At 39.6% G+C, this 18,806-nt stretch overlaps 1 protein-coding gene across 1 annotated transcript in view; it reads left to right on the top strand.

Annotated features, from left to right (window-relative positions):
* SLC49A4 (solute carrier family 49 member 4) overlaps positions 1-16,372 on the top strand; it is a 72,080-nt gene extending 55,708 nt beyond the window's left edge. Inside the window, exons 8-9 of the mRNA XM_081087253.1 lie at positions 6,837-7,019; positions 14,360-16,372. Of these exons, the coding sequence (XP_080943379.1) occupies positions 6,837-7,019; positions 14,360-14,475 (299 nt within the window). The 3' untranslated portion in view covers positions 14,476-16,372. The remainder of the gene's footprint in view (positions 1-6,836; positions 7,020-14,359) is intronic.
* The last annotated feature ends 2,434 nt before the right edge of the window (positions 16,373-18,806 follow it).

The following is an 18,806-nucleotide window of genomic DNA, read 5'->3' as shown; positions in this document are numbered from 1 at the left end:
ATTCCACACCACTGACCAGCATAGTCACTCTCTTCTAAACCTACCATTGCTTGTCATTGTCCTTCTTAAAATGTACTGCTAGAGTTTAGCACACCTTTCCTGCTGCACTCAGCACTTAAGATCAGGAGGCTCTTATTTCTCATGGTTAGACATTGCTTTTTCTAAGAGAATGAAGAATAATTATCTCCCGAACTCTTCTTGTGCATGTAAATGGCTGCTGAGCCAATAGGCATCTATCGTATTTCTTTAGATTCAGAGTGATTTGAGGACAGAGTATGTCCTATTAATTGTTCTAGTATAGTGGCTTACATATATATAATAGGCTCCTGATAAGTGATTTTGAAGAAAGACTTAAGCTAAAGTTTTCCCTGTTATATGCCTAAGCAATAATTTTTGGACTTATTTTGCATTTATCACGATTAAAGTTCATCTCTTTCTTTGTAACCTTTTGGTGCTCTATTTTTGATTTCTGTCATCTGTCTTATGTGCAGTCACTTCCAGCTTTGTACTGAATACAGATTTGAGGAGCATGCCTGTTGTGTCAATACCATTGAATAAAAGAAATACCAAGCCTTGTTTGTGTTTTTCCAACCTGACACAGTGGCTTGATGGAAAACATGCTAGATTCTGTAGGCCTTAATTACATTATTTTTACCACTGCTAACTCACTTTGTTCCTAAATAAGTCCTTTTGACCTTCGGAACTTTGGTCAGTTCATCTGTAAAATACCTTACCTGCCTCAAAGAGTTGATAAGATGATAAAATATGATAATATATTTGAAAGTATTTTCAAAAATGTTTTTAAAATTATGTAAATCCAAGATTTGAAATTGTTCTTGTTATTGATGATATCTTGAGAATCTCATTAGATGTTGAGTGGAAATAGTCCTTATCTGAAATTTTGTGTTTGTTTTATAACTGCTACTCATCTAAGGTTTGAGTATTTTGGTAAAAAAATGTATTTATACATAGTTTTATTTCCCTAAAGTTTAGTAATTTGGTTTGTCATTGGGAGCAGGGTTGGGGGACCAGATGTTCAGGGTTATGATCCAATTCATGTTCTTGAAACACATCCATTGTAACTATTTTGTGCTACACAGGGCTTTGTGTTTTTATAATTTAAATTATGGGCCTGTGAATTTTGTTAGCTTCTTTGAAAGAACTCTACATCAGCATTGTGTTTGTTCCGCTAAATTACCTTGGCTTTTTAATTGAAAGGCAGTCTGTTATAATTTTAGTATGAGTACTATAGAAAGTCATGGAAATATTTAATGATCATGTAGTTTGAACCCTCTCTGACGAGCAGGAAATTATCTTGTCTGCCTGACTTTTAATAGATGACATTCACCCACTAGATCTGCCAAACCAGTATATAAAGACAATGTATCAGGCTCTAAACTGCAAACTCAAATGGAAGTCAAATTCAGGCTCTTAAAAATCAGCTTCTACTTTCGGCATGCCCCAGAACACTGGGGAGGAATATTTTAAATCAGTCCTGACAGCCACCTTCCCCCATTCTGCTTATGGAGATCTTAATTTAACCCTTTCCTGTGCAAATTACTTTGATTCTTTAGTTTCTACAATAAGAAGTGATTTCAGCATATCCATCAAGTGTAAAACAACCTTTTGCTGATCTTTTTTTGTTTTGTTAATCCTCACCCAAGGTTATTTTTCTATTGATTTTTAGAGAGAGAGAGCGACAGAGAGAAACATCGAAGTGAGATAGACACATCGATTGGTTGCCTCCTGCATGCACCCAGCCAGGGCCAGGAAACCTGCGACCAATTTATGTACCCTTGACTGGAATCGATCCCAGGACCCTTCAGTCCTCGGGCTGACACTATATCCACTGAGCCAAACTGGCTAGGGCTTGCTCATCATTTTTATAGTAATACTAGTGGCCCAGTGCAAGAATTTGTGCACATTGAAAGGAAATTAATTAGAAGAAATATTTTAATATTGCTGTTTGCCCTTTCTCTATAATAGAAGTGTTAACCAAAATCACAATCAACAGTGACAGATCGAAACACACGCATGTGATTGGCGCCAGCAAGAGCTTTACATATATATAGATAATGCTTAATTAGACCTGCTTTCTGATTTAGCTAAACTTTCTCCAGCCCAGTGAAGCACCCCAACTTCTCTTTCAGGTAATTGTCAGCAACACAGCAGGAAATATCAACACGACGCAGATTGTTATTATAGATCATGCAGGGAGAACAAAGGGTAAAAGATTGAACTGCAGCAGTGTTTGACTATATTCTGCGCAGTGAGAAAACCTGACGTCATTTTCAAGGTCCACCATTTCTTACTTCTTTTCAGTCGGGTCAAGTTTTTAAACTTCCTAAATCTCTGTTTTCCAGCTAATTAAAAGAAAATAGGATTCCACTGAGTCTCCTATCTACCTACTCCAGGACTTCTGTGAGGATCAAATGAGATGAGGCATGGGAAAACACTTCACAGACATTTGATTAAATTGTGAAATATTTCCACCTGACTATAAAGCAAGTCGTCTTCCTGGGCTGAAGAAACTGCAAGGAGGCTAGTCGCTAGGGAGAGGAAGCCAGGCGTTGCTACGTGACATCATTACCCGGCGCCAACAGACACCGTTTGGGGCCACATTTTGCACCATAGGGTCCCGGCAGCATCAGTTGCAATTTGGTGGGGTGGGTGTCGTTCCAGGGTGGTGGCAGGGCCTGTGTCCCACTTGGGAGAAGCCAAGTGTTGCTTTGTGGGCGCCACGTCCACGGTGCCATTTCTCTGTGCACATCACGGCAGCACCAGTCAGACACTTAGCATATTAGCCTTTTATGTATATAGACTAGTGACCCAGTGCACGGATTCGTGCACATTGAAAGGAAATTAATTAGAAGATGGCCAGCGGGGAGGGACTGGGCAAGACAGGCCGGAAACATCCTGGAGCCAACCTCCCGTGGTCCCTCCCCAGCTGGCTGCACCTGGGGTGGCGCCGTGGCTCGAAGGGTGTCTGCATAGTGAGCAGGGTCCCTCTGGCATGTAGGGTCCCTTGGCCTGGCCTGTGGGGATCAGGCTGAAACTCCGATATCCCCTGAGGGGTCCCAGGGTGCAAGAGGGCACTCTGCAAAGTTGCTGTTGTGCAGGGTGTGGAATGCAAACACAAGTGTGCAGTAAACCAGATTCAGGGCCAACAGTGCCCCAGCAACAGCATAACCCACAGCCAAAGGTGGGACCATGTGACCCCATGAGGAATCGGGATCCCTCCTCTCTGGTTTCGGGGTGCGTCACCCGAGAACTGCTGCTGCCAAGTCACTGCAGCTCTGCAGCTCCTGCATTGAGCATCTGTCCCCTGGTGGTCAGTGCGCATCATAGCTACTGGTCGTATAGTTGGACACTTAGCATATTAGCCTTCTATATATAGAGATACGAAGCAAACATTGAGAGTAAGAGAGTTGAATGAAAATACTCACTTTTTTATTACTGGCCTCTGAAGTGATATATTATTCATCACAGCACATTTTTCCTGTGTATAACAGGAATTCTAGTAAATAAAATGGGAATGATTATGTCAAGGCTCCTGCAACAAGACTGGGTTATGTGGCTCCCAGGTGCAGACATCATTGATGAGTCAGTGAGCTAACAATTTTGCATGAAGGGGAGTTGGATGAGCTACCAATTCACTATTTTATTACCAATGAAATTTCCCTTTTTATTTTGTCAAATAGGCAAGATATACACATAGTTAAAAAAACAAACAAACCAAAAAAAAACCCCTCAAATTCAAATGGTAGATAAAGGGTATACAATGAAAAATGTCTACTTTCCTGTGCCCCCAATTTCCCTCTCTAGAGGCAACCCTGAATGTCAGTTTCATGGGTATTTGCCCAGAGAATTCTATACATTTGCAAATGTGTGTGTATCCTTTTTAAAAATATAACACTTGTACATTTTTTATTTACATATCTTAGATGTCCTTAATATCAGTACATATAAAGTTAATTCATTTTTAATGATTGTGTAATGTATCTTTGTTGGATGTTTGATGAATTTTTTAATGACCAACCTCCTATTGATAGACATTTAGCTTGGTTGTAATATTTTCATGCTACGAACAATATTTCAGTGAGTCTGCTTTATATACTTGGACTTGCAGGATAAATTCCTAGATCTGGAATTGCTGGGTCAAACAGTGTGCATTATTTATTTTGATAGACATTTTCAATTACCCACCAGAAGATGAATTATTTACAGCTCCGTCAACAATAAAAATTTTATTTTTCCAATGACCAAGATTTCCTCTTCCCTTCCCACAGTTTAGATACCTAAGAAACCAAAACTGGAAGATTTATAATGAGCATAAACTGAAGCCACAGGAGCTGCATGGCCATGAGAGGTTTTCAGACAGGGCTCTTCCCCTGCGTCACCAGGCTCTCCTTCTCCAAGATATCCCAAGTTTCTCTCTCTCTCTCTCTCTCTCTCTCTTTCTCTCTCTCTCTTCTTCCCTCCCTCCCTCTCTTTTTTGTATCATGATTGATAAAAATCAGCAAACTCAGATATCTCTTTTCAAGACTCCATACCCACAGATGGTCCCTTTTCAGTATGTCATCATTACATTATCTCTCTTTTTTTTTTTTTAACAACATGCAATTATTCTATTATACAGAGATTATGATTATTTTGTAGGTATTACATTTGAATTTGCCTGATTATACATTACATGTGAGGGTATATATCCTTCAGAAATACAAATGTCAAAAGGATTATTTCCAAACATATTTTCTAAAGAATAGTAAGTCTGTCAAAGGTTTATGAATTCTTAGCAGTAGCACTTTCTAGTTCTTAAGGGTTTGCTTTTTTCCTGTCACTTATTTAAGTGTTGTCTTGTTTTACACTCCTAGGCCTGTCGGTGTTTGGGTCAATAGCCCAATCTGCTCTGATTACCATTAACTGCCCATTAAATTATTATAAAATGTTTTGTAGATAGAATACTTTATAAAAGCTACCAGTGATATTCCATCCCTGGATTTCCTAATGGGTCACTAGTGAGTCATGTGTTAGGTAGAATTGGTGACTGAATTGCATGATCTATGTCTAGTAAATATACAGTGAGCAAGTAGTGTTAGGTTTTGTTGTTTCCAGGAATCTCTTGACAATTACTTCATGATTTAAATGGTATTTATTGTAACTATTAGATGCTTCCCATTTAATTTTGTGGGTAATTTGGGCACTGCTTTAGCCAGTAGCATGTTCTTTATTCACAGTCATCCTTTTGTTCTCTATTTTCATGTGTCGTCGATGCAAAGAAAGTCAAAGTAATCACCAGCTATTTATGTTATTAGAAGGAACTAAATATTTTATAACCCTGAAAGACCAGTATAATTGGAAGAGGAAGTGGGAGTTGAGGTTAATTGGAGAAATTTTATTAGAAAACAGTGGATATTATTTTTTTACCCCTTCAACAGTGTCGTAGACTGTTAATTATTGTAATCAGTATGATAAATTGTGGTAATTTGCTATGCTCTATGAATAATACATTAACAGATTTGGGATCACTCCTTCACTTTCTGTACAGAAATTTCTTAACAAATATGTTTATTAAAAATATTTTCCTGGTAACCTTAACCTTAGAATAAGTTCTATGCATTATCACTAGTGGGTATGATATACTTATTAGTCTATAGGAAACATGTTTTAGATTTCTAAATAGGATATCATTTTTTCCTCACTGGTTCCATTTTTACCTTCAAATTAAAATTTGTGAAGGTTTGTATGTAAGCAGTTTGTATGTAGCAAATGATATAATTATTTGGAGTGGGGTGCATGTCTCTAAACTTTATTCTAAGAAAAAGAATAATGTCCTTATTCAAAAATTTTACTACAGAACAGGGTTAATAGGCTTTTTATTGACTAATCTAGGGTTCTAACTACTATTTTTTGTTGTTGTTAATCCTCACATTGATTTTTAGAGAGAGTAGAAGGGAGGGAGAAAGGGAGGAAAAGAAAGGAGGAGAGAGAGAGAGAGAGAGAGAGAGAGAGAGAGAGAGAGAGAGAGGGAGAGAGAGAGAGAAAAGAGAGAAGCATCAATGTGAGAGAGACACATTGTTTAGTTGTTTCCTGTATGTGCCCCAACCAGGGCTGGGGATCAAACCTACAACCTAGGTATGTGCCCTTGACTGGGAATCGAACCCACAACCCTTCAGTCACAGGCCGACACTCACTGACCAGGACTCTAATTACTATTTATGATGCATTTCTGGATGAAATTTTTCTGTGTTCCAAAAAGTTACAAATTTTAAAACAACAGTTGACACAAAACTCATTCCAAAACTGAGGACTAATTCTATTTTAAGTGTTTCTTCTGGAATTACATACTGAATAATTTTTATTTTGTACCCGGAGGGTTGTTTTTTACCAGTCTCTTTAAAGATGTAACTTTCAGTAATACTTAATGTTTCTTATACTTATTCTTAGATTTTAAGTTCTCTTTAAAATGATAGAATGAGTCTAGATTTCAAATTTAGTTGCTATATTTTATCTATCTATGTGCCAGGAGTGTATGACTAAGGAGAAAGAATCCTTTTAATTATATTACAATGGTAAAATTGTTTCTGTGCTTTGGAATAAGCCACCAAAAAGATAAAACAATTAAACTGCTAAGCATCTAGCAACAAAACTTCTCCCTATCTGCCCACCAGAGCAAAAAGCTGACGGATATATGATGCCTTGTCAAACATTATCAGCTGCATTGAAAAGAGATGAAACTGCAGAGTCAATACTTATAAGAGAGAAGACCCAGAAGACCTACCTGCTGGGACTCACGCTGCCACCGGGAAATTGACCTGTTTGTGTTTTTATTTCAGTGACGTTGTATGCCTCCTGTATTCTCCTGGGCGTGTTCTTGAATAGCAGTATACCTATATTTTTCGAGCTGTTTGTTGAAACTGTCTACCCAGTTCCAGAAGGAATTACTTGTGGAGTTGTCACTTTTTTAAGTAATATGTTCATGGGAGTGCTTTTACTTTTTCTCACATTTTATCACAAAGGTAAGAAATTTGGCTTCTTGTTTATGATCTAAACTAGAGGCCCGGTGCATGAAATTCGTGCATGGGGGCGGGGGGCGGTGTCCCTCAGCCCGGCCTGCACAGTCTCCAATCTGGGATCCCTCTCACAATCCAGGACCACTGGCTCCTAACCACTCGCCTGCCTGCCTAATGCCTCCAACTGCCCTCCCCTGCCAGTCTGGCCGCCCCCAACTGCCCTCCCCTGCTGGCCTGGTCGACCCCAACTGCCCTCCCCTACCGGCCTGATCACCCCTATCCCCCTGCCAGCCTGATCTTGCCCCTAACTGCCTTTACCTCGGCCCCCACCACCATGGCTATGTCCGGAAGGAAGTTGGACATCCAGAAGATGGCTGTTTCACTGGTCTAATTAGCATATTACGTTTTTATTAGTATAGATGTGTTATGAGAGGGGCTTTGTGGCACTGCTATATAGGGAATTTATATGGAGAATTTTCATTAAGACCAATTACTTTAGTTGAGGTTTTACATACTAATAAAATACCTTCAGTTTTTTTAAAAATGCATCCTAACATGATCTAATGTACCCTTACCCCCCTCCTCGAATTTCTGATTTAATTAACCTGGACCAGGGCCCAGCATTTATAATTTTTTTTTTTTTTTTTTTTTTTTTTTTTTTTTTTTTTAAAATATATTTTATTGATTTTTTACAGAGAGGAAGGGAGAGGGATAGAGAGTTAGAAACATCGATGAGAGAGAAACATCGATCAGCTGCCTCCTGCACATCTCCTACTGGGGATGTGCCCGCAGCCCAGGTACATGCCCTTGACCGGAATCGAACCTGGGACCTTCCAGTCCGCAGGCCGAAGCTCTATCCACTGAGCCAAACCGGTTCCGGCGTATAATTTTTATAAATTCTAATATGCAGGTTCCCATTGAGAACCACTGGTATATTACTTTAAAGAATATTTAGAATCTCCTGTCTTAACAGAGGTATATATTAATGTCAGGGGTACATAGTTTGAAGCCTTGGAATGAATGAGAGGTCACCCAAGGAGTGTATAGAACAGCACTGTCCAAACGGAGCTTTTTATGATAATGAAAATGTTTTTATCTGCACTGTCCGGTACAGTAGCCACTGGCCACATGAAGCTAGTGCAGCTAAGGAACTGGATTTTTTATTTCATTTTAATTAATTCAAGTTTAAGTAGCTACTCATAGTCGTGCAAGTATAGAGTGAAAAGAAGGTTGAAGTTAGGACCCCGTGGTACACATTTGAAGAAGAGGGAAATCCGTACAAAGGAGGAAGGGATGGGGTCCTGAACCCAAGTGGAGGATTTGCCTTGCACAAAAGGAGATAAGAGAGAAGGCTGTGTCGATGGGCATGGAGGCAGATATCTTTGCTGGGCAGAATATTGAAGGAGTTCATTCTAGATGGCATCACCGTTCTGCTTAGAAGCCAGTTCATCTACTAAGAGTTGGTGGAAAGAAGGTGGAGGACAGGCTTCAGGAGAGAATGAAATTTTCACATAACCTTTGAGGGGCAGGAGGAGGCGCTACAGGGACAGCTGGAGAGGTTGCGGGGCATGTTGAAGGCAGGGCCACTGGTGTTCGGGTTCGTGGTTTGTTTTTTTCTGTACAGTTGTCTGGTTTTCTCTCATGTTCTCTCTTCTGCAATCCAAATTCTGTTTTACTGTTTTCAGAAAATTTGGGCATAATTAACTAGAATTGTTTTTGCATGTTAAAATAAAAACTCATGCTTGTGACTCTTTGAATAGAAAGCTTTTATTAATTTCTACTAGATTTATGTCCCATTTTATTTCTCATCTTAATCAACCTAATATTACTACCCTCCCACACTCTGGTTGCTATTCTCTTACTACTCATCAAATGCCAGTAAATGTGAATAATTTGTACATGGAAGAATCTTTAAGATTCAAATGTAAGAAATGCTCTAAAATGTGTTGCTCCAAGAGGCCTAATTGTTTATAGGAAGCTTTCTGACAAGCTTATAATTGAAATCATAGCCACGATAACCTGTTTACCTGGAAAAGACATTTTTGAAACTTTCAAAGCTGATGAAACAGAATTTGCCCTAAGTTTTGGGCAACTTCCGGCATCATACTTTCACTTAACAGCAAAAAGCATACACACGATATATTCACTTCTGATTATAATTAACAACAAACTAGATTATTTCTGTCAATCAGTAATGCAGGTAAAGTAGGTTTTAGCTTTGCTAAACCTGATGTGTGCTTGGTTTATCAGATGAAGGAGAGTGACGTCAGTGACGTCAGACCACTCCTGACTGTCCTGGAAACGTGTGTTTCCTTTAGAGAAAATGCCGTCACCACCTACTGGACTAAGGTGTTTGCTTCCAGGGAGTTTTCTAAACAGAACCATCTGATAATTACTACCTATCAGCTTTAATCTACTTCAGTTATGTCACAGCTGCAATTAAGAGGCTCAGCACCTCTCTTTTGCCAGGTAAAGTATCAAAGATGGCTGTGTTGCCTCTCCGGGTGATAGAAGCAATTTTCCAGCTCATGGGCACAGGTTTGGTAGTGATCCTTGCAGCCCAGTAGAGCGTGGTTTTTCCTGTCTGCTGGAAATAGAGTTCTGTCCTCCCAGTATTTAGAAACAACAGTCGATGCCAGATATTGTTTCCCCCAATAACCCTCTTGTGTGCAGTCTCTGGACTGTAACACGTATTTATTGATCAGTTTAGGGCAGGGAATAGCCTTACACTGTCTGACTGGAAGAGCCCAGGGCACTCCTGACTACCTGCTTGGCCAGCAGAATATCCCTGTCACGCCCGAGATCCTGACACTCCCCCAATGCTTGTTTTGTTTCCTTGTAGATAACTAGCTGGTTGGTGTTAGTAATTTAAATATCTAGGCTTCTATTTTAAAGAATTTCTTTTATATATTTGTTTTTGGGTGTCTATTAAAGACACACAAACATACCCCACATCTCTCTGAGGCTGCAGTCCTCAGAACTAGGAAAACTGTGTTGAGAATCTTACACATACAGTTAATTGGTGTTGTCCCAAAAGTCCTGCAGCAAAAGTTCACGTGCCTTATAACTGAGGCATGATGATACAGAAATTGCAAATCTCCAAATTCTGTAAAATTATTTCCTAAAAATATCTTTTAGCTCCACAGCCTAGTACCCTCGACAGTTTTTATGATACATTGAATTCCCTTCCATTAGAGCCAGTGTTCAAATGTCATCATTTAGTCATTTTAAAACTTGAAAAATTCACCCAGAAGTTAAGTTGTATGTCAGAATTCAGCTGTTAGTTACATGATTGGAAGGCCAGCTTTTTAATCATCATCAAGATCTGCGACTCTTTAGGTCTCTTGCCAAAGAAGCACTGCACTTCCTGCCTGGGGTTCTGTCTCCCACAGTGTGCTGCCCAGTAGGCGATTATGTCAGTTTTTCAGGGCGTACAGACTGGCCTGCAGTGAGCCCTTTATACAGGCTTGCCCAGCAGGAAAGGCTCCACTGGCAATTAGCTTGCAGCTCATGGCCATCGCCACCCTCAACAGTGAATGTCACTCAGGCTCCTACACCGAGGCACTGGAGCCGGGGTCACAGGGCTCCCCAGGTCCTGCTTTGATTCTGCTTTGGGTACCTGGGACCGTGTCAGAAGTTTCTTAGAGTTGTTCTGACCTGGCTTTTTCATGGTCACTTTAAAAAAATTGTTACATGCTCCCTAATATAAGCATGTTTATAAAACTCAGTTGTTTCCTATAATATTTACTTTGAGAATCTCAGTGAGTTATTTCACACAGCACAGTGATGCTTTCCTCTAATAACTTCACTTACAGCATCATTAGGGAGTGCTCTTATATTCTTTATATGCTCTGAAATGTATTCCAATGTTCTATTGTATGATTTGTAACTTATTCTGCAGTTTGTTTTATCTGGTTTGTTGTTGTTGTTCTAGAAGCTTCACAGTAGGTTTTGGCTAAAAGCCTTAAAGTTTGTTGTTGTTGTTGTTGTTTTTTTTTACCTCAGTCCTTTCATTTTTGAAGCAGCTGACCATGAATTTGAGGCTACGATGTGGCTCAAAAGATTCAGGGGTCTGGCTGAGGTGGGAGGCATTGACTAGTGGTTACAACAGCTTCAGCATATGTGGGCCTGTGAGAAGTATTCTGACATCTAAGGAGTAAAATCAGGCAGTGTGTTTGATGGTCAGATCTGGTGGGTAATTTACGTGGAGCGAAGGGAGGAGGGTGTTACTCTGTGTGTGAAATCATGATGTCAGCTGGATCCTCACAAATGAGAATGGAGACAGTTTTGCTAAATCATCTGGTTAAACCACCAAAAACAAATAGAAGGTTCGTTCTGGAGGGTGGTATCTGGATTCAGAAAAGTACCTAAAGGTGGTAGAGATGAAGCCATGGCATCATTGAATGGAAAGTGCAGGTGGAAAGCACAGTAGTGCTTCTGGTAGAAAAAGGTGAAAGGATGAGCAAAACCCTAATTAGTTTGGTCCCAACAGAGCATCACCATTTGGTGCAGAGCCACTACACCGAGAGAAATATAGCACCTGTCCAAACTGTAAATTGGCAGAGAGCCTCAGGTTACAGTGTACGTAATAACTGACAGAGAACCAGCAGAAGCAGAGAGGCGAATTGCGGAGCCTGGAGTATAGATCTGTACTTTCTCTAGTTAAGGACAAAGGGAAGGAATGTTAGAAAACCGTGCTCACTTTAAAAGATTTAAGGATAAGAATAAGCAAATCCAATGGATTAGGACTCTGTTGGCTCAGTTGGGTCCTATGACATCTGGCTCGAAAGGACAGCAGTTGCCTTTGCGACTGCTAAGTTAAATGACACTTTTACACAAACCATTTCCTGATTGTTAGAGCGCCTACATGGTGGTTTATGTGAGTGGCTTCCGGTGGGAAAATGTACAGGTTCACGTCCCTGACCTTTTGCTTTCGTAAAAGGCAAAGAATTTCAAAGAACACTTATAGTTACTGAGCCAAGTGGGTTTGACTTTTCAGAGAGAAGCATAATAGTAAACATGAACCAACCCACCATGACACTAACGAGTAATGATGAGGCATTTTTAAAGACTTCATCTGAATGTAGGTAGAAGGAAGAATTTACAACTCTGATAAACTAGAAGGTCCACTTTGGCAATATTTGACCAAGTTTTGCTTAGTATTGACAAAGTTTTGCTTTGGCAAACACTTAGCTAGGTTTAAGAAGAGCAAGGACAAGTTGATGGTTGCTGCATGTGTGTTTGCTCTAGTTCCCCATAAAAAACAGCTGAAAATTTTTCCTTAAAGTCAAAATACTCGCTACAAATGGTATGATGTTGTCAACTGTTTTGCTGCTTTTTCTCTTCTTATTTTTTTACTGCTTTTTTTTTTTTTTGCCTGTTAAAATTAACATCAGAAATCCAGAATATGGTTAATATTAAAGCAGAAGACACCGGGTGTGTCATTTCAGGGAATATCAGAATAAAGACAAGATCCCAGAGGTCACAGCCTCTCTGAGTGTTGAGATTATATTCAGCCCAAGTAAAGCACAGAAAATAGCTTTGCATGAAATATGATTGAAATACATGCCTTTGTTACATGCCATATAATAGCAGGTCTGACTTAAAATGTAGAAATTGAGAGGTAAGGAGGTGGCTTTTCTGAGCATATTACAGAAAAAAAGTATTTCAGCACCTTCTCTTACCTGTTGGTTTTTGGGTTTCCATTCCTGAGCATAAATTGCTCTTTTAGCCATATGAATTATGGATTAAACTGTGGGCATCTTTAGGATGATTTTTGAAGATTAGGGAAGTATTAGCATTCGGTAGAAGTACAAAGGGAAAATATAAACCGATAGCAGTGCCCAAAGAAAAGATGTCCCAGGGAACTTCTTTATCTCATTTGCTGTTTCTTTTTCAGTATATTTTATTGGTTTTTTTACAGAGAGGAAGGGAGAGGAATAGAGAGTTAGAAACATTGATGAGAGAGGAACATCAACTAGCTGCCTTCTGCACACCTCCTACTGGGGATATGCCCGCAACCAAGGTACATGCCCTTGATCGGAATCGAACCTGGGACCCTTCAGTCTCCAGGCTGATGCTCTGTCCACTGAGCCAAACCGGCTAGGGCCATTTGCTGTTTCTTTAAGTTAAAAATGCTACATGGATATTAAACTATAGAAGTTATCCCCACCACTGCCACCAACCTCTTTATGCCAAGAAGCTGCGCACTTCTGCACCCAGCAACTCAGGATCGACTGGTAAAGGGGTCGGGATAGGAGAAGGCTGAGCAGATGCCTCGCTGAAGGGCCACTGGAGCTGGAGGAACAGCTGGCAGCAGCCACAGTGGGCTGGTGTGTATTCATAGCGAGAGGCCCAGGATTGGCCTGTTGGCAAGTCCTGAATTCAGGAGCAAGCCATTTTGAAGAAGCATGTTCTTAATTCCATTAAATCAGCTCATAACAGAATTGTCTGTTTAGGTCAGTGGTCGGCAAACTGCATCTCGCGAGCCACATGCGGCTCTTTGGCCCCTTGAGTGTGGCTCTTCCACAAGATACCACGTGCGGGCGCTCACGTACAGTGTGATTGAAACTTCGTGGCCCATGCGCAGAAGTCGGTATTTTGTGGAAAAGCTGGTATTTTGTGGAAGAGCCACACTCATGGGGCCAAAGAGCCGCATGTGGCTCGCGAGCCACAGTTTGCCAACCACTGGTTTAGGTGATTCTTGTAGGTTTTCTGGTAATTGGCATCATATGTAACTATGATGCCAGCAGGAAAAAGGAAGAAATAAATAAGCCAACATATGCACAGTAGTTTCCGTGAGGGTAGAATTAGGATTAATTTTTTGTTTTTCTTTAATTTTTATATATTTTCTCATCTGTTTTACAGTGAATTACTACTTGATGTTTTTGCTGAGAATTAGATGTTTCTATCCAAAAAATAAGTGTTATTTCAAAGTTCAGGTGATGTTCTTATTTGTCTTTCTAATCCAGCAGCTATTTCTAAATAAGGACAAAAGTGAGAGTGATAGAGGGCCCTTAAAAATAATTAACAAACTAACATTTAAAGGTGATTGATTTTTTTCTTTGAAGTTAATAGATTCTTTTTTGCCACCAAAGTCAAGGTGGATTAAATTGATGAAAACTTATTAGCAAAGTGATTAAAAATACTCCACATGAAAGCCCCGTCGTATATTACATGCATCACTTAGACCCCAGACTCTCTCTGTTTATTGAAAGCCAGTGCCAGGCCTTCCAGGTGAGTTTATCGTAAGTGCTTTTGAATGCAGAGCAGCTTGCTCCCGGCCTGCAGGAGGCGTTCTGCTGGTGCCACGTGAATGCTTACAACTGCGTGTTTTTGTCTTACAGAGTTGTCTTGGTTCAACTGGTGCCTTCCCGGGTCGTGTTTGCTCAGTCTCCTCCTCATTCTGTGCTTCAGGGAATCCTATGACAGACTCTATCTTGATGTGGTTGTCTCAGTGTAATAGCACAGACTCGAAGGAGTTTACAGAGAGACTGGAGATCCATTCTGCATCCTGCACATTTGCTCGGAATTGCACACCTGACGGATAAAAAGGAGAAGACAGAAAATTCATTCAGAGGTCTTGTGAAGTTACTGGTGATCACATTAATTTAATTACTACTAGGTAATGATAATGTGGGACTCCAATGATAACCGGGGATTTAAAAACTCTCTAAATGGCATGCCTGTGCCCACTGCTGGGGTTGGCAGTGTGCTGTCTTACACACAAGGCACTACCTAAATAATTCCCTCTGTGCTCTGTGCCATTGCCACACTGCTGATGGATCCATTGTTACTATGAAAAGAAATAAAGGGTGTCTATCACATGGAGATAACGCCTTCCCTAAGGGACATATCAGAATAGGAAGAAATGCCACTAACTTCTAAAGAAGTTTAAACCTTATATCCGATTTTAATAAAAAAACAGCCAACAGATATATCCAGAATAGAAATTAGCCCCATGTACACTACATTTTTTTCTAATAAAGTCATTTCTTCTATGACTCCTTATTTTTAACTAGAGGCCCAATGCACGAAATTCATGCAAGGGGCTCGGCCCTCGCAGCCATGGCAGCTTGCCTCAGCCCTCGCAGCCTCGACTTCGTCTGGAAGGTCATCCGGAAGGATGTCCAGAAGGTCATTCGGCTGTCTGGTCTAATTAGCATATCACGCTTTTATTATTCTAGATTAGGTCAGAAACCCCTGGCCATCTTATTATGGTGACCAACCACTTTCCAGTGACTTCAGAACACACACTTTGTGTCTCGACCTAAAGTTATCCTTGTTTCTGTGAAATACAGTTTCATCTATTAGACTCTTAAATGATTATATTAAAGGTGACTAAACGTTTAATGTAGCCTCATTAAAAATTGTATGACAAATGTAATTCCATTCTGATTTAGCACTTTGTTAAAAGAGAAATGACAAATCACATAGGACATTCTATATCTTCGGTTGTGTGCGTGTGTGTGTGTGTGTGTGTGTGTATCAGATATTATTTACAGGGGTTACATTTTATTAAATGACCCTTGTTTGAAAATAATAATTTATAACATTGAAACTTCTGTTAATTACATTTTTGTATTTGAATTCAGGTTGAAAAATATTCAGTTCTATATGGAGTTGATGTATTTGAGAGGGCAGTATTTTGCCGGTACCCATTTTCTGTGTAAGGAGGATAGCTTTGTAAAAAATAACAGTAACTCATTGAACAGCTCTCAGACATGTACTTCACTGTCACATAAAATATGCTCTGGTGGGATTATTACCACCATTCACATTTACATAATTCCCCTCACACAGGAAAACCAAACATTTCCCCCAGAAGTCAAGAGTAATACTTTGCCTTCATTATTCTCAGTTTCATTCAACCCTCTTTCCTTTTTCCTCACTTGAAATTGTGTCTTCCTTGTCAGCTAAATATAACTTATATTTGTCTTTTTTTGGGCAGACAAGGTGCAAGCCAGCTCTTTCTGTTAGCCACGGCGGTGACGTATGGTTAAGGAAAGCTGGTCAGCACTTAATTACTCATCTCTCCATGTGTACATATACCGTGACACACACTCATCCATAGTTCCAACTCTTAGTAAGTTCAAAGCTATTTATTAACTCACCTCGGTCCTGGAGGAAGATTCTATTACTTCTGAGCCTTCTTCTAAAATCCTAAATTGTGCAACTTGGAAAGTTTCTTACAAAAACCCTGAAATTTAACATCTGTAAGTCACCTTTAAATCATCTCCCTTTTATAACCACTCTGCTGACTTAGCAACAAGAAACAAAGGAACTAAGGAAGTTGCTGAAAAGTAGAAGAAAACCCATGAAAGCTAGACTTATTTCCAATGAACTCGATCATTCTCCTTAAATAAAAATAAAATAAAACCAGAATTCTTTAAGATGATTGAAAGGCAGCCACTAAGGATATTATTAGTTCATGCCCCAGAACCTAAATTAACCACCAGCCCTTCTATTTAGAAAGAAGATAGAGAGCAGAGGGAAGAATTCTTAAGTGTTTGGTTTTAGCCAGATCGATTGTGTTTGAGGATGTTGCTGTATAAAATTTTGCTGTAATGCTTCTGATATACTAGTAGAACATTTTCATTATGGTTAATTCTAGTTTTAACACAAAGTAAAGAATAACACTTACTACCTAAATGACTAATTAGTTAACAGCTCATTGGTTAATTCAACATCTCAAGTGAGTAGTGATTAAAAGTTCTCACGTGTGCCAGACACCAACCATTGTTTTTAGCATGAGATGAGCCCCTCTGTCTCATTTATATCCACTTACCACTCCAGCAGATCATTCATTGTTCTCAACACAAATTGCAGCTGTTTTAAATGATTAAAATTTCTTATACCAAATCTGATAGAAAGGGAACCAAAAAGCTTTGGAGTCGGGGAGGATTACACACTATTTATTTACCTGAATATTTCAAATCATATTTTTTTATCTTTGTTTTTATTTCTAGCTTGCATTAAAATAGGCCAGCTGCTATCTTTGCACTTTCTAAACAAATGTTATAGAATCCTAATGAAATTTTTATAACTAAAAGAAATCTTAACTTTCCACTAACCTAAGCCTTCATTTTAGAATTTGTAGAAACAGTCCCAGAGAGGTCAAGGATCTTGCCAAAGGTCACACTCTTAGTGACAAAAGTAGGACTAAAACCCACATCTTCTGACTTCTAAAATACTTTTTTCCTACCTCACAGAATTGCAGCTTAATTTGGACACTTGGGGGAGTTTATGAATACTCTTCCATGTTCACAAACAATGGGGCTTAAGAGTAAACTGCCATTATTTTGTGTGGAAAGTACAGGGATTAAATTGAGGTGATTATTTTGTTTTTAAGTGAAATCATTCTATTCTCTTCTTCACTCTCCAGTTGGTGCTCTAAGTCTTAGTTTGCAATGACATGATACAGAAAGATTCTGATGAATAATTCAGTCCTCATAAACCAAGTCCACAACATTATTAATTGGTAAGGACATGTTATAGTCTAAGTTCCCTGTGGCTTACCAATGAACACTTAGTCTATGGGAAGACACATTTTTTAATATGGTCCATGATGGAGGAATAGGAATAAGACAAGTACACACATTTCCCAGGAGGATGGAGCAAATAAAAAAAAATAAAAAGAGGGAATCCATACAAGTATAATCTTGTATAGTTAAGCATATATGGCCTAAGGGCCAAATTTTATCATAGATCACATATTCACGTTTAATTATTGAGAACGTTTACAACTTGTTGTTGATGAAGCTCTTCTAATGAAGGATTCAAGCTAAGAGCTTTTAAATTGAAGAGGTTAAATTCCCATCTACTTATCTTTTAATTAGTTTTTGTTACTATTATATTTATTAAAATCTAGGCATTCATCCTGCTGTTTGCATACGTACAAGCTTCACTTTAAGATCCAATACAAATGCATAGTAAATTTGCTTTAATGTTAACAACCACATTTCCACATTTGTCCCTGAAGTAATAAATAAAGGAATTACTATGATTATGCCATATTATCAAGCAAGTGCAAAAGCTGTGATAGGAAGAAAGTGCCATATTAAAAAAGAAATATATAGAAAACTGTGAGAAAATATTATCAGACCTGTTTGACCTAAATATAGGAAAACTAGAATTCCATTCTAATTGGGAATTATGCAGAAAGAAGAAAGATAAAGTTTATTTCCATAATATCAAACAGTTGCTACTTTGTTAGGAAATAGAAGCAATACTTTGGGGAAAGTGTTGGACCATCCTAGAAGAACAAAACTTGACAGGCAGGGGAGGGGATTTCCTTCTAGCAGCATCCATCAGGTAAGCAGGTATCATGTTTGCCACCCTGAGCATTCATTTCCTTTCAGGAGTTCTCCCAGCTCAGTTGGAACCTCAGAGTCAGGAGGTGAACAATACCAAGGCCCTTGAAAGGTCACTTCTGGCCAGGGGATGGGAAGGATAGAGGCTGTGGGCAGTCTCTCCCCTGAACCATGCTTCTTTCTATAACCACTTTCAGTTTGTTCTGGGGCAGGACAGAAACGTCAGCCTCTTGTTTCACCGAACAGTTTCTCCACTGTCCTCATTGCCTGGCACCTCAGCTTTCGGAACGCTTGCATGAGTCAGACCTCAGCTCCATCCCTGCGACTCCTAGGTGCCCGCTTCCTTGAACTGACTTCCTGGCACAGGCTTCTTCACGCCCTCTACCCCTCCCTCAGCTCCCAGGCCAAAGTCCCAGGCTCAGTCCGGACTGGTAGTAGACCTCCCTCTCCCGAAAGGATGCTAACATGACCCAAACACAAG

Source organism: Myotis nattereri, assembly GCF_964212035.1.
Source record: "Myotis nattereri genome assembly, chromosome: 3".
In the NCBI taxonomy this organism is placed as follows: domain Eukaryota; kingdom Metazoa; phylum Chordata; class Mammalia; order Chiroptera; family Vespertilionidae; genus Myotis; species Myotis nattereri.
Note: the sequence above shows the minus strand (reverse complement) of the source record. Positions and strands in the feature narration are given on the sequence as shown.